General features: G+C 59.8%; 1 protein-coding gene across 1 annotated transcript; it reads right to left on the bottom strand.

The window, feature by feature from the left end:
* Positions 1–360: 360 nt before the first annotated feature.
* LOC128055499 (cytochrome P450 26B1) lies at positions 361–19,780 on the bottom strand. Its single transcript, XM_052648086.1, has 6 exons — positions 19,006–19,780; positions 15,333–15,557; positions 6,184–6,459; positions 5,759–5,914; positions 4,123–4,407; positions 361–3,769 (listed from the first exon to the last, which is right to left on the bottom strand). Exons 1-6 carry the CDS (start codon positions 19,207–19,209, stop codon positions 3,377–3,379), a joined length of 1,539 nt encoding a protein of 512 aa, XP_052504046.1. The 5' UTR covers positions 19,210–19,780; the 3' UTR covers positions 361–3,376.
* Between the last annotated feature and the right edge of the window lie 1,311 nt (positions 19,781–21,091).

The raw sequence follows: 21,091 nt of genomic DNA, 5'->3' as shown, positions 1-21,091 counted from the left end.
TCCGTGTCCTCACTCATGTAAACAAGCTGGATTCTGCCACACTCTGGTTGCCAAGACACCTGGCCCAGCCACGTGGCCAGGACTCAGCTCCCAGTCACTGCATCCCAGATCAGGCTTCTGGGGCCAATGACCATCCAAGTACACCCCCCACTGCCTGGGGGACCTGCTGCTCCCAGGACACAGCCACTGTGTGCCTTCACATGGGGAGTGGCGGGGTGTGGCCTTTCAGGACCAACCCTGAGGAGAAGACCTTCTTCCCTGAGAAGTGGGTGGGACTGGGTGTCGACAAAGGGACTGTAGGTGGCCAGGAGGACCCTTTCAGGGAGCTGAGAAAGCAGAGGCCAGAGAGCCAAACGAGGGTGAGTCTTCACGGTTTATTATGGAAGCCTATAAAAGAGCCACATTGAGTATTTCCAAAATCACAAAATGCACAACATTTTTTTAATATGCAATGTGGAATATTATATACAGAGTAAAACCACATGACAGCAAAAACACTCACACGGCACCAGGTTCAGATCAAAACACAACACACAAGTGCTTCTTTTCAATATTAAAACAACTGTGATAAAAACATATTAATATTTTGAACCATGTTTACAATAGAGGAAACAATTCATATTTTACTAAATAACAAATATTTAACAGCAAAAACTTTATACTAAATATCTATTTTGAATTATAACAAAAATAGTACTTATAATAGTTTATAAAGACAGACACAAAATTATAACATTTATGAAAAAACAAGTTTTGTGTATAAAATTAGAGCGATCTGGGCAGAGTCCAGATGATGCCCAGAACACAAATGCCAGCGCCCAACATTGAAAGTGCTTCGATCTGCAAGCCCATGGCGTGAAGAGCTTTGTGGGGTTCTGTCTCTTTAATGTCAAGTAGGAATGGTAAGTGAGAACACATCACCCATCTAATGCTACCACTATAAAACCTACAACAAGCACACAGACACGGATGGATGTAAAGAGGAGAGATGGATGAGTCTCGACATTGAAACCCTCCTGTCAGCCAGTCAAGAGCTTTCTTCAGTTCTCTTCTTAACCCCTTTGAGACCCAGTGGGGTAAGTAATCCTTCTTCCCTCCCTCACAGGGATCCTCTGTCTTGCCTTCTCTGCCCCTCCCAGGCTGGTGGCCGAAGGCCACTGAAGCTTCCCACAGCCCTCCAGCTCCCTGCCCCTTGCCAGGTCCAGGCCTGGTGGGCTTCCTGATGAATCTGCACTTACTGCAATCCTAGATAGCAGTCAAAAAACAATTGGTTCAGGGTAAGATGGGTCAGCATAGAGGTGCATGGACCTTCCAGAGACGGCTTTTTGTAGGGGACAAATTCTGGTGCACCGTGCAGCTGTTTCACAAGCTTTGATGAGTCCTTAACATGTTTTTTTGTGGGGGGGTTTTGCCTGTTTTTCAGAATGGTGTGGGGGGAAATTGAGAATATTACTCTTTTAATGTCAAGTTGTGTCAATAATGTCTGTGCTGCCCTGGCTTCTTAAATGATGAAAAGGTAGGAGCCGAATGAAATACTTGAGAACGCCCATGGGCACAAACCACTCCCGTAAAGCCCAGCACAGGGTAGGTGTGAGCGGGGGCAGGAGTGGAGGGCTGCCACCTGCCCCCTGGATGCCACTGGGAAGCCACTGGGTCACTGCTGCGGAGAGCCCACTGGGGGCACTGGTGTCCCGCATTATTCTTCTGTGTTTTTTATTTTCTCCTAAAGAGGATTCATTGCTTTTATAACATCAAACACCAACAGAGAAACATAAAAAGCAGAGGAAATTTTGGAAACAGACAAAATCACTTAGAGACTCACCAGAGGCCCAAAACCATCCTGGGAGGCATCCCTCATTGCCAACACTCAAAATGCCAGTGGCAGGAGCTATTCCTCCTCCATCCCCTGACCGCTCATTTTCAACCAAATCACTTGACAAGTCGCACGTACCCTCCTCCTCAGCTCTCGCTGCAGCGCTCCCCACAGCCACCTCAAGCCACCACGGCCGAGGGAGGGCTGCCTTCTGCTCTCACCTCCCCTGGCTTTCATCTGGTCCCCACACCCCTGAGCTGGGCTAAGCAGACAGTGGCATAGAGGTGGGAAGGGACTTCAAGGACACCTTTCCAAGGGCAAAGGGCAAAGGGACAGGGTCAAGGGAGGGATGACGGAGGCCCTGGCTCCCCGTCAGAAGAACCCGTATCCTTCTCCATACTTACCAGCCAGAGCGGGGGGCACCGCGGTGGACAGTGACCATGTGGGAAGCGGCAGCGGCCTCCTAGGCCCCTGTGCTCGAGGTTTCCGACAGAGCGGGCAGGGAGGCAGCGCGCCATTTCCCCATCTCCCCCCCGGGACAAAGGCAGACCCACTGGATTTCAACCCGGGAGTGAGGCTCCGAGGTTATACCCACAGAAGGTCTGGTGCCTGGGGGAGCTGCTCCACCCTCGGCCGGCGGGGGCAGGGGCTGGGGGCTGGGTCACTTGCAGAAGTCCTGCCTGGGACAGCTGGGATGGAAGCCAGGGGACGGTGGAATGCTTGTTCCAGTCCCAGTAACACCAAGAGTCGGTTATATCAGTGAATAAATACGGGGGATGGGGTGCAGGGGTCAGCCCATGGGCAGAGGGCCTTGGGCGTGGGTGTACAGGGAGCAGGGTGGGCTCTGAGCCGCCTGGTGGAAAGGTGGGGGTGTCAGTGCGCGTGCCCAGGGCCACCAGGGAGGATGCTGGGAGAACAGGGCCTGGGGCTCCTTTGCCCCAAGGTCAGAGAGAGAAAAAGTAGCAGCAATAGGTAATTTCAAACGTCCCAAATGGCAAGGGGTGGGCCTCCAGGCTGGTGACAACCCATCCCCGCTCTGCCAAGGGTGACTGGTGTTCTATTACCCACAATGCTGTTCCCCACGGGCACGGGTGGCCACACCGGGAGGGGCACTCGCCTGTCTGAGCCGGGGCGGGGGGTGGTGCCGAAGAGAGGCCCAAAGAGGGCACCTCTTTTTCTCCCTCCCCATGTCAACCACCTGACCTCAAACTAAAAAGGCCGAAAGAAAAGGGAGGGGAGAGACCAGTTCAGAACATCACAAGCAAGGGCCGCAGCACAGCCAAAGGTTAACACTGTAGGGGCATGCGGGCCTGGGGCGGGGCCCGGGGCGGGGCCGGGGCCGGGGGGGACTAAGCTGCTGGGAGCCAGAGAGACTGGAGAGGCGCAGGGGCAGGGGGAGGGCCCAACCCCGGAGGCTGGGCCCCTTTTGACTTGGGGCAGGTTTGCCAGGCAGAGGGACAGGGGAGAGCAAGGCCTGGGGGGCCCTCCCCCTTCCCCGGGCGCCAGCCCCACCCGCACACAGGTTACTACCCTCCCATCGCTCCCACCCCGAGGCCTGGAGCCTTAGACCGTGGCGCTCAGCATGGCCTCGGTCTCTGGCAGGATCTTGTTCTGGTTGGAGTCCAGGCCAAAGAACTTGACGCTGAGGCCGTCCACAGGGTGCAGGACGGGGACTAAGGTGATGCGGGGGAAGGTCCGGGTGGCCAGCTCGAAGCGGCTGGTGCTGGCCAGCTCCACCGCCAGCACCTTCAGGAACAGCTTGGCCAGGTGCTTGCCTAGGCAGGTCCGGACACCGCCGCCGAAAGGGAGGTAATGGAAGCGGCCGTCCTTGTCCTCGCTCCGCGCCTGGCCGAAGCGGTCGGGGTCGAAGACGTTCACATCCTTGAACACGGGCGCCGTGTCGTGTGTGTCCCGGATGCTGTACATGACACTCCAGCCTTTGGGGATCTGAAAACCCTGGAGGCAGGTAGGGGAAGGGACGGGGAGGGGTGGTGAGAACCAGAGGGGGTCTCAGAGGACCCAGGACCCTCTGCCTGCCAGCCCCCACCCAGATGTTCCCACTGTGGTCCCGGGGGCCTGGCCAGGCTCTCCTTTGGGCATGCCAGCCCACCTATTTATAGATGTCTCAAGGCAGCTTCACAAGACACCCAGGGGGGCTGCATCTGACCCAGCATTTGGGGCAAGGACCCTCCCACTACCCTGAAAGCTTCCTGAAAGTCAGCATCATCTCCCCATGAGACTGGGACTGAGGAACCCATGGGGAGCTGATCTTTCCCGTCGGCCCGCCCCACAGCCCATGGGAGTCTCACATCGAGCTCGAAGGTTTGCAGCACCGTGCGGTAGCCGCCGGAGACCGGCGTGAACAGGCGCATGACCTCCTTGATGACGCAGTCCAGGTAGTGCAGCCCACTGAGCGTGTCGAGGCGCAGCGTGCCCTCGCAGGGGCAGCCGCCACTGTGCAAGAGGCCCTTGGCCCGCAGCTCCTCTCGCAGCTTCTCCAGCACGGCCGGGTGCTTCAGCAGCTGCATGATAAGCGAGGTGCTGGCACTGGCAGTGGTGGCATAGGCAGCAAAGATGAGCTCCAGGGTCCCGTCCTGCAGCAGCGGAGAGGAGGCGCCGCTTGCGACCTGGGTTCAGCCTGGCGGCAGCCCCTCCCCACCCATGTCCCCCCGGCCCTGGGGCCATCTATTTGAGCCCTGGTGCTTCCTCTGAGCCTCACATTGCTGGGGCACGTCAGCCACGGTGGACATAGGTCCAGTCCCCTGACTGGGCAGAGGCACTAGCCTAAAAGTACCCTGGGGCATGGCTGCTTCCCACTCACTGCTGGATTCCAGGACTGGCCATCAGCCCTCATCAGTGCAGTGAGCTCACAGGAAAAAGAGCAAATCCCAAGGAGCAGGCACTGCTCGGGCCAGCAGATTGTGGTGCATGGTCTCCAGCTGGGCCTCCAGACTGGCAGCCTCAGCTTTTCCTTCCTCCTCAGGAGAAGGAGGGAGGTGGTAGATGGTCAGGAGAGCTGAGAGGTTAAGGAGGCAGGAGGACCTGGGATGGGACCTGCAGTGAGAAGGCTGAGGCGAGGTGGCCCCCCGATGACTTAGAGCCCCTCCAGGGCCCTCTGGGGAGCAATGGTGCCCCATGAAAAGCCCTCCCCAAGCCGTCTCATTCCAAGCCCTGCATTTTACAAATACGGATGCTGAGCCCAGAGAGCAGAGTGAACGAGTATGTCCCTTACTTGCCATGGCACTACCTACAAGTCACAAAACTTCTTATGAAATGGGGAAGTCTTTTGAGCTCCTTTCTGGCTCGTCAGAGATTTAACAACAAAAAACAAAAAAAAGGGGAAGCAGAGACAGGGATGGAGCAGTCGGCAGTTCAGTGTCCACGGGCACCTGGGAAGCATGTGGGCAGCAGAGTCTAAGTGAGGATGAACATCCACCTCAAGAAAGGGGAGGCCGGAGAGGACAGTCCTGGGGCTGGCAGCCCAGCTGGATTTGGCCCGTGCCAGGCAGGCTGCGCCTCCCATTTGAAAAGGCTGCTCCTCCCCAAGGGCTGAGGCCGCTCTCCAGCAAGTGGCTTCTCCTTCTGGGCCTCGTTTCCCTAGGTGAGCTCCTAAGGCTGCTGTGACCATGAAAGGCATACTGGACGGGGGGAGGGCTGGGGTGAGGAGCAGACGAGGGGATCGACAATGCCCCTGATGCCACATCTGTTCAGGATTTCTAGGATCCAATTTCCAGCATCTTTTCCAAAATGGTAGAGGGAATTGTGGTGGGATGGAGAGCCCGCGGCCCAGCTGCTGTGGGGACCAGTTCATCACCAGGACTGTGTGCACAGCAAGTCATGGGGGGGGAAGGGATGGCCCCACCCGTAAGGGTGCACATGCAGTCCCGGGGTGGAGTTCGCGCACTTGCGCTGCCCGGGCCGGGGGGGGGGGGGGGGGGGGCCCACCTTCAGCTCCTGCATGGTCATCTCCTTCCCGTGCTCCTTGCTGCTCTCGATGAGGATGTCCAGCGCGTCTGCGTAGTCCTTGCCCTGCGTGCACTGCAGCTTCTCCCGGATTGCCTTTTCCAGGCCCTTCTGTAGGGTCTGTCTTGCCTGAATGCCCTGAGGCAGGGAGGAGGTTGTCTGGTTACCCAAGGGGAAGGGCAGGGTCACCAAGGGCCTCCTCCCAAGTTCTGGCAAGATGTAGTGGGGAATCCTCTGTGAATTTCCCATCTAAGCAGCAGAGACCCCAAGTGAAGGGTCCACCGTGCCCTCCCACTGAAACCCCTCTCTGCCAATGTGACCAGTGACCATCTTAGCGGTCAGCTGCCCCTCCCTGAGGGGAGCTCATGGATGCCCATCTCTTCTCCGCCCAGGCCCTGCGTGCTCACCCGCCGGTAGCCACTAAAGGGCAAGTCGACAGGCAGGGAGAAGACGTTCTCCACAAACTGCTGGTAGACCTCGAAGAGGTGCCCCAGGTCCTCCTCGGGGATGCTGAAGCCCAGCAGCACACGGATGGCCATACGGAAGGTGAGCTTCTGAGCCTCCTGGTACACATTGATGGCTTCAGGGTGGCTGCTCCAGGCACGCAGCGTGTCCTGGATCACCAGCTGGATCTTGGGCAGGTAGCTCTCCAGGGCCTCATGGCTGAAGATCTTAGAGAAGACCTGCAGGGCAGTGAACTGGTCAGACGGACTCAGGCCTGCCCAGCCGAAGCGCAGTCCCCATGACCGCGATCAGGCAAACTCCAGGTCCTTGCCTTAACTAGCCTCAGGCCTTCCCGTCTCCAGTCACAGTCCCTCTGCTGGCTCCTCCGCTCTGAGCCCCCCTCCCACTGCCCATGTCTTGAAGGGAAGGCGGGGGAAGGACGGGATTAAAACAGTTCACAGAGTTGGGACATTCAACATCACTCACAGGGTGACCTGAGCTGTCATTCCTTACTGAAGCCCCAGAAAAGCATGTGCTCCAAACAATGGCAAAGCCTGGAGACCCGGCAGTCCAGCTGCCAACAGGTCTGTAGGCCATGTGGCCATGCCAGCATGAGGGGCAACACAAGAGGGGGCTGGGCAGGGCTGGGGGGAGGCTGTCCCTCCACTGCAGGGGCCATTCCCAAATGCCTAGGCCACGGCACAGATGTGCCCAACAGGAACAGCACACAGGTGAGTGGACTGGACAAGGAAGAGGTGGAAAGCAGGAGGTGGGTCTTTTATTCCACTGATGGGAGAACATGAGGGTCTAAGGCGAACTTCCTGAGACCCAAGGTTGCTCTCACTCCCTGCGAAACACCTATTGGGTGGAGATCCGAGGGTGTCTGTTACTGTGCCATCCAGAAGTCTTCACTGTGACCGGGTCTGGAGGCAGGGGAATGGAGGTAAGGCTTTTCACCTCAAAAGATCAGAAAGCCAAGGTCTTTTAATTCCCTGCATCTTCCCAGTTCATTTTAAGTAGCCAGTGAGTCTCTGCTTCCACCTCCCTTGCTTTCTGTCCTTGCAATTCCTGAGCAAAGATGTCCTTAGCCCCCCTGCCCCTCCTCACCCAGATGCCCCTGTGCACGGTTTCACGTTGCTGCCCAAGATGTAGAGGAGAGGGTAAGATGTGAGTTTATTTACTGGTGGCCTGTGGGTCTCACTGGCAACCAACAACCTCTAGCCCCAACCCCTGGAGACAGAAAGAAGGGGTGCCCCCACCAATGCCGAGGGAAAGGTCATCAGGAAAGGCAGAGAGGGGAGAGGCAGAGCAGAGGAAGGAGACAAATATCCCTCTAGCCACCCCCAATCAGCCCCACGCAAACCACACACACGCGCCCGCCCTCCCCTCCTGCCCCCAAACACAACCACCGCACAAACTGTAAATGTGAGAATTTCCCCTGCAGTCAGCTCAAGAAGGAAAAGGTAACATTTTCCTGGCCTCGGCCCTGCATGGCTAATGGGAGGGCTGGTTTGCAGAAATAACAGTGCTGGCCCTTCAGTGGCCCAGCCAGACGCTCACAATAGCACTTTCATTCCGAAATTCCCGGTGGGCAGAGGGAGGGAGGGAGGGAAGGAGGCCGCTGAGGGGCAGAAAAACCAGCACTGTTTGGGGCTGCTCCTGCTACTAAGGGACGGCTGAAATGTAGAAGGATGAGAGGAGGTGGCAGGGGCAGCCCAGGCCTGGCCAGGTCACTCACACCTTGCTCAGCTGTGGGGGCCCAGGGAATTTCCAGGGCCACATCCGTCCAGCATGCTCTCTGCCTCAGCACTCCCCTCTAACCCTGGTGTTTTTAGGATTCCAGGTTCCACTCCTGGTCCAAGAGTTTTATGGGTAGGAGCAGCGCACTGCCCCAGAACTCAGCACCAGCTGACTAGGGGCCCTTATAAAATAGCAAAGAGCCCACAGAAAGTGGTCCATGGGAGCCGAGCAGGCTCCTGAGGGACACAGGATGATATGTGGCTGCCAGGCCTCCGTGGGGAGGCTGGAGGTAGGGCAGGCAGGGACAGTGGGGCCACCATGCCTGGCCAGAGCCAGCCAGTCCAGAGCAGAGTCAAGGGCACTACCCTGAAGGAAAGGGAGCAGGTGCTGGCCAGGGCCCCCTGCACACAGAAGACCTGGGTACAAAAGTGGGCATGTGGAAGGGGAGGGGGAAGCAAGCAGAGGCCCATGCTGACGAGGACCAGCCAAAGTCAAAGCCAGCGAGGCTCCTAAGATGCAGTGGTGGTGGTGGTTTAGTCGCTAAGTCATGTCTGACTCTTGCGATCCCATGGACTGTAGCCTGACAGGCTCCTCTGTCCATGCAATGGGTGGTAGAAAAAGGCAGGCCTGGCACCTGGAAACCTGAGTTTTAATCCCAGATCATCCACCAACTCACCGTAATATCATGGTCAAATCACCTCCCGGCCTCACAGTTTCCTCATCTGTAAACTGGTGAGGCTGAACCAGGTGACCTCTGAGGTTCCTTTCAACATACAAATCACATAAACACCAATATCCATGTGTCCCTAAGTAGACACTATCCCTTCAAAGCCCAGAATCTGGTATAATCACATGATATAATTGCCTGCTGGGCCTCTACTCACACACTGTGTATGGGCTACAGTGGCTCAGGAGGGGTCACTCCAGGGCTACCAAACGGGGAGCTCTGAGGGACCCCACTGCACCTGGAGGAGTGGCCAGGCAGGACCCACGGACAAGCCCTGCCCTGTCCCAAAGGTTACATTCCCTGCGCCCTCTAGCGATGGCTGGCTGAATTGCTCCTACTCAAGCCTTGGGAGCCACGGACAACAGGAAGGACACAAGGGGACCTGGGACTGAGCAGAGCGATTCCAGAGCAGGGGGTCCACACCTCACGTCCAAGTGGGAAGGGGCCCTGAGCAAGGCCAGAAGCTGAAATGACCCCAAGATGCCTGAATCTGCAGGCTCTTTGAGGTGGGGCTTCTGAAAGAATTGCAGCTCCAACCAGGGCCCTTATCTTGACCCATCCAGGAGTCTAACTGGATGCTCTGGGATCCCTTTCCTCCTGGCAGTCCCATGATTCTCCTTAGAGGCCCCCTGAGGGGGAAAAACTACCCAAATGAGAAGCTAAGCAAAGGCAGGTTGCAGGCACTCCAAGCTCAAGGGGCTTTGCTCGTGGTCATTAAGACCACGCTCTTGCCTCCTGCTCAGCTGTTCCTCAGGCATCGGGGCCTCCCAGGCGCGGGGAAACTCCAGGGCCTCATCCCTGGGACCGTGCCCAGCGTTAACAACGCGGGCGCTTCCCAAAGCTGGGGCAGCCCAGAAACCACCGCCCACCACAAAGCCCAGGAGGAGGCGGAGGTGCTGGCCAGGGCAGAGGAAGGCCGGGGCTCATGGGGGCGGGTAGGGTCAGCACTCGGGCACTGGGGAAGGTGCCGGCGGAGCAGCTCTGGGTGAGGAGGCGAAGGGTGTCCCATGGCCCCAGAGCCCAGGGCCTGACCGCAGTCGCAGCGGGAGCCAGGACTGCTTTGTTTCCCTCTGGGGCTTCCCTGGGAATTCCCACAAGTGAGCCAAGAATGCTGGACAAAGGTCACCAGGAACCAGCCCGGCTGTGCAGAGCCCGGCAGAGAGAGCAGCAGGTAGGGAATACCCCATCGGGTCGTGCTGGGAGGGCAGGGCGCGGGAGACCTGGGAACTTCAGGGAAGCCGAGCAGGATAGGCTCGGCCTTGAAGGGTGGTGTGCTTGGAAACCCTCCCCCCACCTCTACCAGCTTTCCCAGCAATGCAGTTGGCTCAAGAACCCCCATCTCTGGTTCTTCCTCTCCTTGGAATAAAAGTGGATTCCACAGTGGGGGCTGGGGTAGTCACCAGCGGGCTTGTCAAGGCTCAGATTCCCTGTGACTGTTTCTGCAAATGTCTCCCTCACACCCCGAGGCCCCCCTCCCCATGTCTCACCCTGGGAAGGGAGTAGCTCACCAGGTCCCCAGAGCCCTGTGCTGACCCACTCAGCCAGATAACTGCCCCTTCACAACTGGATGGATGCAGAGAAAGATGGGCAGCCTCAGAAGCTGGAAGAGCCGGAGAGGGAACCCACTCCCCGGGCCAGTGACTCAGACTGGGAGGAATGGAAGCGGCTGCCCGGGAGGGTGGGGGCCCGGGCAGGCCACCCCGCCAAGCCACCGGAGCCGCAGCCTGCAAGTGGAAAGAATAACAGAGGGCGGGCAGCCGCCGAGGCAGCTGTCCGCACGGCACAGGGGTGACGCCAAGGTGTGTACTTTATACTCAAGGAAGGGGGAGGACAGGAGAGGACGCCACCCCTTGGCTGCCTGGCATTTCCACTGGACCTCCACTTCACCCTGGCTGCCTCCCAAGTCAGGCCCCACTCAGACCCTCTGATGGGGAGGTGCTGGCCAGATATACCCCCCACCCCTGCCCTGCCCAGCCTAGCCTGTGCATGCCCCTTCTGGGTCCTCAGCACCTGTGGGAACAGAGTTTCTGTCCCCTGTTTGAGTCCAGCTCTGACTGTCTCCCCTAATTCTTCCACATACAACAAAAGCACCCCAGTGGGTGAGGGGAGGGCAGCACTTGGTACATTCCTGCTGAGCCACAGACTCTGAGAAGGTCTTCCCAGACCCTTCTAACCCTCCTCCAGCCAGAGACAAACCCCCTTGGAAAGCTGAGGCCCAAAGCAGGAAGAGCCTCCCAAGGTCACAGTCCCAGGCATGACTGGCCACACTCACCAGGGTCCCTGAATACCTGGCCTCCCACCACTCCAAACCCACTGAGCCAGCCTCTAGCAGTCCTGGGGACTCCAATGTATCTATGAGCCTGGGGGACGCTCCTCAAGGGCCCAAGTGTATTCTAAGGGTAAGGCCAGCTGTTTTGGCTACTCTGGTTTACTCTCAAGCTTTGTCAGGCCCTGGAGGCGCACCCCCAACCTCTGCCCTTCAGCCTGGGGCGCCTGGAACAGATACAGCAACTGGCATAGAGGGCTCAGGGCCAGAGCAGACCCCGGCCAAGCCTCCCTGCTGCCGGCCAAGGCCACAACTGCCTCCCAAGGCTGGGAGAATGAGCACATCCCTCAGCATCACAGTCTTGGATCCATCCCTCCCAGGGAGGAGGACGCAGGAGGGAGAGGGAAGGGAGAGAACAGCCCCCACACCACTTGCCCCTGCCCAACAAAGGTACACAGAGGGAGGAGACCACTCCCAGGCACCCTGGCAGCCAGCCATGGGCACCCTCCCCCGCTGACCTTCAGAGACATCCGATCCTGTCAACCGCCCCCTCAGAAGCCCCTGATGCTACAGTAACTTTTGGTGAAGGACCTCCCCTGGCGGAACAAAGGCTCTGAGCCTCTGTCGGAGGTGGGGTAGGCGGGGGCAGCTCCCAGGAGGCGGGCTGCCTGGCCATTCACTGTCTTCCCATTCAACCCAGGTAGAAACTTCTGCCCTGAGCCAAACCTGATGGACATGACTTTGGAGCCAGAGGCTGTGCATTGGTTCAAAGGCCACCTGGAGCCGGTCTGAGCTGGCCTCCCGCAGGATCCCGCAACCGTGGACCCTCTTGGCTCTGCCCTCCTGCCGAAGCACCTCCTGGTCTCTCTATCCTGACACAAATCCCAGCATACACAGGATTTCTGAAAGAAGTACAATGAGCCTGACCCTGAGCTCCATCCCCACCCAGGGGGCTGAAAGGCTGTCTGTGAGGAGCCATAGGTGGGTGGCAGAGATTCTTAATTCCTACCCCCAAAACCTGAGAAGCTGTTCCCCTATCTCAGTCATGGACACCGAAGTCCCTGAGCCAGGAGGCAGAGTAGGAGGGACAAGAAGACCACTCCTAAGGTCTCTCTAGTCCAGAGCTCCAAAGCTAAGTTCATCCCTGGGATGCACTCTGATGCAGAGAACTCCAAGTTCTCTGGCAGAATCTCAGGGCCACTGCCTGAAATGCCCTGAAGATGCTGGCTCTTCAGTGTAAAGAAGCCAGGCCCTAGCTCCAAAGAAAAAGAGGAAATGTCTGATCTTGGTGTGTGGGGTTCGGCACTGGATGCTTCCAGGACGACCCATGACAACTCCCTGTCCCCCTCCTCGGTGTCTCTGGTAACCCTCCCCCGATCTTCTCTACTTCTCTCCACGAACTCTTCCAGGGCAACCCAGCCTCTCCGCATACATAGAGAGGTGCAGTCCCTCCCCTCAAAATCAGAGACTCCCCAGGCCCCAGGTAGGGGAGGCCCAACAGAGGAGGGGGACAGAATCTGAGGTGGCGGCTATGACGACACTGGCCTGGAGTCCAGAGAGGACTCTGTTAGACTGGGCGAGGTGTTCTCCCTGGCAACCCTACCCCTCTGGGCCCTAGACCACCAGGGCAGCCTGGACAAACACCTGGACTTCAGCGATGACTGTGAGGAACCCCTTCCCAGCACATCTGGTCAGACCTCCCAGAGAAGGGGTGGGGTACCTGCCCCAGTGGAAACAGTGACGCTCCTAGTTCCCCACCAGCAGGGCCTCACTACACCTGGGCCCCACTTCCTGCGGGTACATGCTTACCCTTAGCAGGCCAGGGTCCCTGCTTGCAGTGCGGGCTGGATAAGGCAGCAGGAGAGCCATGGGGCAGCCCCAACCCTGGCCAAAGTCGGTCTACCAGGCACTGGGTCCAGCAAACAGGCCATTCTCTCGACCCATATGTGTGCCCCTGAGTATTCTCTTCTCATCCCTCCAGCCAGATTCCACTCTTCAAGGGCAAGGGCCTTGCCTTTATGTTTGTATACCTACCTTCTATGGTCGTTTCTAGCCCAAGCCCTGCTATTTAACTCAGTAAACTTAAGCTGCTGGAACACCAATTAACGATTTGGGGGAGAAGGACCTTTTCATCTGTCTTTTTAACATAAGACACACACATGCCACATAACAAGGCCACCACCAGTACACACAGAGGGTCCCCAAGTCTCTGTCAGGATGAGCTGGTCTCTGGCTGCTCCCGACCCCCAAGGAGCTAGAAGGCAAGGGTGCCAGGAAGAGGGACACTATCCGTGCCTCCTCGGTGGTCCAGCTTTCTGGCCTCTCTCAGGTCCCACCACCTCACCCTGTCCCCCAGGCTTCCTTCCCTCAGTATTCCTCCAGCAGCATTCACGGGGTCCCCCCTCCGCCACCCTCCCGCCCTCCTTCCAAACGGACCACAGAAAGCCAAGCCCTCGGGGACTTTCCAGGAGGGCCCTGCCCCACCTGAAGGCCTACAGCCAAGTCAGGCAGAGGGTGAATGCAACTGCAAGGCAAGAGCCTCCCCGCAAACCTTCCACATCCCCAGGGTCTCACACTCAGGTCCCGATCAAGCTTTCTTCCTCGCAGCACCGCTCCCCCGCCATCTCCACCCTCAGCTTCTGGCAGCCCCAGGTGGGCAGGGCTGAGTAGGCTGTCCTTGATGGCTTAGAAACGCTCTTCCCAGAGACGCCAGTGTTGCAGGCCCTGCCCTGCCTTTTCTTCCTTCCCGACCTGTTTCCCGACCTCTGGGAGTTAGTGATGGACAGGGAAGCTGGACTGCTGCAAGCAGTCCATGGGGTCGCAAAGAGGCGGAAGCGACTGAGCGACTGACCTGACCTGACCTGACCTGTTTCAAGTCCCTCAACCTCTCTAAGCCTCAGGGTCCTCTTCTGTGAGCGGCGGACAAAAATGGCTTTCTAAACCACATTCTTTGGAGCTGGGTTTCTGAGTCTCAGGCTCTCTCTTTAAAATAAACTTTTGGTGGAGTTACACCAAAAGAAAAAAAGAAGTGTTTGGCAGCCCCCTCCCCGCCACTCCCGAGAACCCTCCCCATCTGCCCCCGGGCTCTGTTAGCTGCTTCCGGCTCCAGTGAAGCAGCTGGAGAGACTACTTCAGAAGCCCCTTTCCCAGCCCCTGAAATGCGTGCTTTTCGAGGGCGAGGGCAGGGGGCGGGGGCGGGGGGCGGGGACGGGGGCGGGGGTGGGTATGTGCAGGCCAGTCCCCTCTGATTTTTCCTCCTTTTGTCTGTCACGATGAACTACTCTTCGCGGGCCGTTCGCAATACATCGAATTCTACGGGATGAATTCCTCCGTTCACACACAGACTTCCGGCGGAGGGGGTTGCCCACCGTGGCCCTCTCCCGTCTCCCGGGCTCTGCCCCTTTTCCCGGAGATCACACGCTGCCTCTCCCTTTCCTCTAGGTTTCAAACCTGGTGAGTCCTCTGACCCAATGGAAAAAATGAAGGGAGGGGAGGTCTTGCAGCGCCGCCTCCCCCCGTCGCGGCCGCTTTAAGCCGGCGGGCCGGCGCCCCGCCCGCCGGCGGCTCAGCTTTCGGGTTACTGCAGTTCAAACAGCACGTGCCGCCCGCGCTCGGAGCCGCGGCGGCGGCGCAGCCCTGGGAGGGGGCGGGGGAGGCTTGCTCCGTGCGCGCTGGCTCGCCTCCTCCTCGCCTCTTCCAGGCGCTCGGGAAATCCACAGGATAAACACCCACTTTCTCTTCCTCTTTATGGGAGGAGGGTAGGTGCGCTTTGATCCCCCGCCGCCCCTCGGCTGTTATCCCACCCCTTTTACTTCCCCCTCGGCCCAGATGCGAGCGCAGTGGCCCAAATTTCACCTCGCCCCTCCCAGGCAAGGCCCAGCAACCGCTGCCACAAGGTGCCCCCAGCCGCCCGCGCCTGCTTGCGGTGCCCTTAAAGCAACCTGCAGCAGGGAAGGCTAGGTGTGATTTTAGAATGAGCCGTTTCTAGTCCTCGGGATTCCAAGGGGCGATAAGGAGGAGCGCTGGCCACCGTTCGCCCTCTCTTTTTGTCCAGGTTTGTGGAACACGGCGAGGACAGGCTTTGGACGCCCCTATCGCCGCATGTTCAAGTTGTCCAAACCAACTCCCAATGACCCTCCCTTTGGGCCTGGTAGCGCGCACGGTGCGGTGGGTCAGCAAAAGGGCAGACCCGGAGGAGGCCTGTGCAGGCCCTGGATCTGGGGTCGCAGCTGTCTAGGCAGGGAGCTTCGGGATTCTCCTGCATGGTGTGCAGATACGGGCGCGGATTCTGGTGGGGACGTCCCCGGGGCACCAAGAACTCCTCACTCCGAGGGGGTGCACGCAAGAAGAGGATCAGAGCACGGTTGCGAGTCTCTTACCTTGCGTTTGTTCCGGTGGATGTCGCCGATGGAGTTGGACACCGTGTTGGGGCCCAGCAGCATGCGTGTGCTTCGTGGCCACTCGGTGCTCACGAGGTGGTGCTCGCCCATGAGGATCTTGCGCACATTCTCCGCGCCGGTCACACGGATTAGCGGCCGCCCGAGCAAGTGCGTCTTGAACACGTTGCCATACTTTTCCCTCCGCGACGACTGGAAGCCAGAACCCTGCAGGGGCCACGCAAGAACTTTCTCAGGGCCCACAGCGCCAGATGGGACCTCCAGGAGGCCCAGCCTCGAGGGCCCTCGGGGGAGGGGCGGAGGACCTCACCTCCGGCACCAGTTCCCTACCCTCCTGTATCCCACTCACACACATACGCACGCACGCACGTAGGTTTTATTTTTCATAGCATGCACGAGAACTGGGAAGTGGGGCCTAGAGGATAATAAATAATGCAAGGGGGCGAGAGGCCCAGGGCACCCCGCGGGAGGTTTTTTTAGTAATGACTTGCGGGAGGGAAAAGGTATCACGGACCGCGAGACCCTAAACTAGAGCCTCCGCCTCCCCCCTCCCTCGCCTCGCGCTCGGGAGACTCTCGGAATAAATATTTCCAGGCTCGCGGCCACGGGCTGGCGAGACCCCGCGGGGTGGCCGCAGGCCAAAGATTATTTATAGCGGCGAGCGGTCGGTGCCCCGAGGCAATCACTACTGATGGGGGTTGGGGTTTCTTCCGTTCGCGGGTGTGGGCCTCGAAGGGACCGGGCGGCCCTCTGAGAGCTCGGCAGGGTAGAGTCACGGGCCCGGAGCCGCGATTTTCCGAACGCAATTTGCCCCGAAATAACTGAGCAGGACTTTCGTCGCCGCCTTGGAGTTTGGAACGCGAGCGCAGAGGAAGGCGCTTCCCGCGGGGCGGGGCGGGGCGGGGCTGGGCGGCCGTCACAGGTAACCGGATCCCCGGCGGCGGCGCGAGCCGAGCAGAGCCAGGCCCCGGCCCAGGCCCGGCGCTCGGAGGAGCCGGCGGTGCTGGCCCCACGAGGGTACCGGAAACCGAGGGGACCTCCGAGGGGCGGGGGCAGGGGCGTCCCGCTCACCTTTGACGTCGTTGCTCGCCACCCAGCCCCGCATTAACCCTTCTCCGGCCGCGGCTGCAACCCGGTGAAGAGGGAGGGGCGCCACCTGTCAGGCTGTCCCGCCTGCCCGCCAGCAGACGTGCGGATGCGGGCTCCAGACCTGCGGGGTCACGCACCCCCCGAAGGGACCCTCGGCTTCCTCTTTTCCCCGGTTGGTCCCCCTCCTCACTTTCCTTTCTTCGGCGGAAAAGTATTCGCCAGTTAGATGTGTACACACCCCAGCCCCGCCGAAAAGTGACTCTGCAGAACCCGGAGCCCTAATCACTTTTCCACATGTGCCTCCGGCCCGGGCGCGCGACAGGGAGCGAGCCCGGAGCGCCCGCGCCTCCAGGTTGGCGGGTGGGGGAGAACGCCCGCCACTCTGCGGCACTTCTAGGCGGCGTCTACCCCTTTAAGAGAAATCACGGCGAGGGTGGAGGTGCGACCAAAGTGGGGTGAGGAGCGGGGCTCCCTCGCTCTGCCAGAGGTACCGGTCTCTCTCACTCCGTCTGACTCTCCTTCGCTCCTCTCCTGCGTTTCCTCTGTTTTTCTTTTCTTTCGACACAAAAGTTGGGTTGTGAATTTTCCGAGGTCGCCCCCGCCTTTCTCCCGCCGCACCACCCCCCCGCCTCTGATCTGCCTAACTATAATTAAAGTGCGTTTTTTGTGGTATTAATAAAGGGTTATTTGTCCGCCGTTTCCACGGTCTTCACAAAGAGGACTTTCATAGGGGCGGCCGCTCGGGCCGCGAGTCCAATTTATACAAAAATGTTGTATTTTTAGCCCTGGGCTCTGTTTAGATGGCGCACGGTGGAAACGGAGAGCCCTTGGAGGTCCCCCAGTAAAATCTGATAAATGACTCCGAAAAAATAAAGCTGGGATTCAGAGGGATCCCATTAACCCCTTCACTGCTCCTCTACACGCATCTCTCATTACCCGCCCGCCGGGAGGGTCAAGGGCCCCCCGGGGGCGGACGAATGGGGAGGCGTAGGCCTGCTTCCCCCTCCCCATCTTACGTGCGAGTTGGACGCGGAGCCCCGGAGGCCCTTGTGGGATTCGGAGAAAAGGTCAGGGGGACGTTGGTGGCCGGGGGAGGGGGGGTAAAGAAAGGGGGGGCCAGACCGCGAATTCGGCACATTGGCTATAACAAGGCAGGGGCCGACGCCCCTGTGAATTATTTTATTTCCTAAATTCTCGGCCAAAAGCCTAGACCACCGCTGCAGTTAACCCTTTAAGTGTGTTGGCACGGGAGAGGCTCTAGGGATTTCTTCACGGCGGTGGGGGAGGGGTATGTAGGTCTCACTGGTTGAAATGAACCCCACCTTGCTGCACGAACCCCAAAGAGATGAGTTTGATTCCGGGACTTGGGAAGACCACTGGGGAGAGGAACCTCGCGTGCCCCTCCCGCCCCAGCTCTGCTGTCACTTGGCTCCCGGCGGGGCGGGGCTGCGCTGGGTGTCTGTGTGCACGCGCGGATTGCACGCGTCTGTTAATTTCAAGCCAAGCTTTCGCACTTCTAAACCCACAGGTCTCTGCCTTCACCTCCCGCCCCAGCTTTCCTGGGCCTGGACTGTCTGTTTCAGTACAGCCATCCTTCTAATTCTCATCAGCATCTGCCAGACAAACCCGCGTGCACACGCGCACGCAACACACCTCCCGCGGTTAACCCAGAGGACCCCCATCCCAAAGAAAAACCTCCTGTTTAACACATTGCAAAAGCGATTGTCTAGAGCTTGAGGAGGTTAATTCCAGATTAATTTCCCCATTACCTACCTGGGTCTGGTCCCCGACAGGCCCACCCCCATTATCGCCGGCAGTGTGGTTTGTGCGGCGTCTAACAACAAACACAAACGCTCTCTATGGATCTCACACACCTCTCCCAAGTTCCTCTCCCCTGCTAGACTGTCCCCACCCAGTAAGTAAATAGACCCTTTTCTCCGAAAGTCGAGAAACCTCGGGTCTCAGGCTTCTCATTTTCCTTGGGTTACCTCCTTCTTCTCCCACCACAAAACACACACACTTTCTCAAACCGTGGACCAGGGCAGTAGTACCTGGCGTGGCCAGGACGGGACGCGGCGGGAACAGACCGGCAATCCCGGCTGCCACTGCCCCACTCTTTCTTTCCCTGACTCGGTTTTCGGGTCCCAGGTACACCGACGAAGACCGGGAAGTCGACAGCCAGTGGGACGGGAACGCGAAGGAGAGGCGAAAGCGGCTCTAGACGGGACGCCCCCTCCAACTCGCGCGGCTCGCGAAGCCCCCAGGACGCTAGGCGCACCCCTGCTGAGTCGCCCGCGGCTGGAAAAAGTCGGTCTTGGGAGCCCTCTGGGATCCAGGGACCTCTCTTACCACCCCCTTGAACCTGCGCACCCGGCGCCAGCGGGCTCAGAACCACGCCGCAGGCGGGCCGGGGAAGCCAGGGCGGCTCAGGCGGAGAGGAGGGAAGGGGCGGGGCGGGGACTGGTGCCTTCAGGCTCCCGGCGCCCCCTGGCCGGCCCGCGGCTCCATCCGCCCGGTGCTCGCCGTTAGCGGAACCTGGAGAGCAACGGAGTGAGTGCGCCCTTACCTGTAGCAGCCAGTGGCCGGTCTCTCCGATGAGCGGGAAGCCCATCGAGCCCTTAGGGATGGGCAGCTTGCAGCTCTTGTCGCGGGTGGCAGCCCAGCGCAGCTGCCACAGCTGCTGCGACACGGCCAGCAGCAGCGTCACCGACACCAGGCACGCGGCGAGGGTGGCCAGCGCCGACACCAGCTCCAAGCCTTCAAAGAGCATGTTGGCGGCCGCTCGGGGGATTGGCTGTGCGGGCCTCGGCGGGGGAGGGGAGGGCCAGACGAGAAGGGACGCGAGCGGCGGGGGAGGGGAGGCTTCGGCCGGGGGTCCTGGCACCTCCAGCCGAAACAGAGAAGGAGCAAGGGGCCGAGGGAAGGGAAGTGGAGGTTGTGAGGGGAGAGCAGAGGCGGGTGGGAAATCGCCTAGAAGAAGAGAGAGAGGAGACACGAGGCGACTCGGAGTGTAACTTTGTTTGTTTGTTTGTTTGTTTGTTCCCTTATAGCGGGCTTAGGGGTTGCTCGAGCGGTGGCGAGACGAAGTCGTGAATCAAGCTGATGGGTTGGCTCTCCCCGCAACCATCACACTCGGAAAACTTGGGGAAAACTTTGTCCAGCGGGAGTCTCTCTCGTAAGCCCCTTCCCCTGTTTGGGAAAAAAAGAAGGGGGACAGAGAACTAGCGGAGAGAAAGTGCGATGGATTTGTCAAAAGTTTTCCCCTCAAATTCCTAGGTTTTAAAAAAAAGGAAAAATCCTGAATCGCCAAATTCCAACGAACCCAGAAACTTTGGGTGCAAGGGGGAAGGCTCCCCGGCTGAGGCGAGTGGAGAGGCCGAGCTCAGCGCCTCTGGGCTGCCCGGGGCGGCGCGCCGGAGCCCCGGAGCCGCCGCTGCACCCCCGAGGCGGGCGCGGCAGGCGAGGCGGCGAGGCGGACGCGGGTGCGGAGCCGGCGGCCCGCGGCCCGGACGGGACGCAGCCGGCGACAGAGCCCCGGGCGGGCGCTGGGGCGGCGGCGGCGGCGGCGGCGGCGGCGGCGGGCGGGAGGGGTGAGGCGGGGTGGGGTTGGGGGAGGAGGTGAAAACCCGAGCTGGGCTATTGTATCAATTAAGAAAAGGCAGTCCGTCCCGGGACGCGGTCTCTCGGCTCTGGAGTTGCTGCTGGGGAAAGAAAGGGGGGAAAAAGAAAGGAAGGCAAAAGGAATGAAAGAGGGGGGAAAAGCCGGAGGCAGGATTTCAGGGCTGATGGTTTTAAAAGCTTCCCTCAATGTGAATTTGTGCCTCTGAGAGCCAGGCGATGCGTGTGTTTATATAGAGGCGGGAGGCTGCGCCGTGGGCCCTCCGCCAGGGCCCCCCCTCCCCCCCACCCCCCTCAACCCTCCCCCCCACCCCCCCGCCGCGCTCTCGAAGCCGGAGGCGTGGTGAGAGGCCGGCGGCCGGAGCGTGTGAGCGCCCGCCGGCCTCCTGCCCCGCCCCGGCCGCCCGCAGCCCGCCGCCCGCCGCGGACCCACTTGTAGCCGCCGCAGGATCAAACTCAGTTCACCTCTCGCCTCCTCTTCCTTCTCGCCGGCGTCTCGCTGAGCCCGGCACCTACAGACGGACGAGATGAGACACACACACACACACACGCTCGCGCGCGCGCACACACACACACACACACACACACACACACACACACGGTGAGCGCTCGCATGGTGCCCGCTTGGCTGCTAGGCTACTTCGCTCCCTCTTTCCCGCCTGCCGGGCCCCCGGCCCCCTTCTCGCCCCCCAGGCAGTCCCGCGTGGGCTGTCGCCCCAGCAGCTGAGGTCTCGGGCGGACCGCTTCTGGACTGAGGGGCGCCAAAAGCCCCTGAACCTGTGCTTAGGATCTCCAGCTCCTATCCCGCGGGACCCCGCCGGCTCCCGCCTCCCGGAACCCCTCAGTCCTCTCATCTGTCACTCCTTCTAGCGGGGAGTTCCCATCTTGGATCCCGACATCCTCTGACCTTGGAGGCCAAGGTCCCTTCCCCCGCTTCTGTACGCCTCTTCCCCTACAGGACCCGATGTGCCCCTCTCCCCGTCCGCGTCCCGGGCGGCTGACGCTGCAGCCTTCCCCTCGGACACCTCGAGACT

Source organism: Budorcas taxicolor, chromosome 11 (assembly GCF_023091745.1).
Source record: "Budorcas taxicolor isolate Tak-1 chromosome 11, Takin1.1, whole genome shotgun sequence".
NCBI lineage: Eukaryota > Metazoa > Chordata > Mammalia > Artiodactyla > Bovidae > Budorcas > Budorcas taxicolor.
The sequence above is the reverse complement of the archived record's forward strand: the minus strand, read 5'-3'. Positions and strand labels throughout refer to the sequence as shown.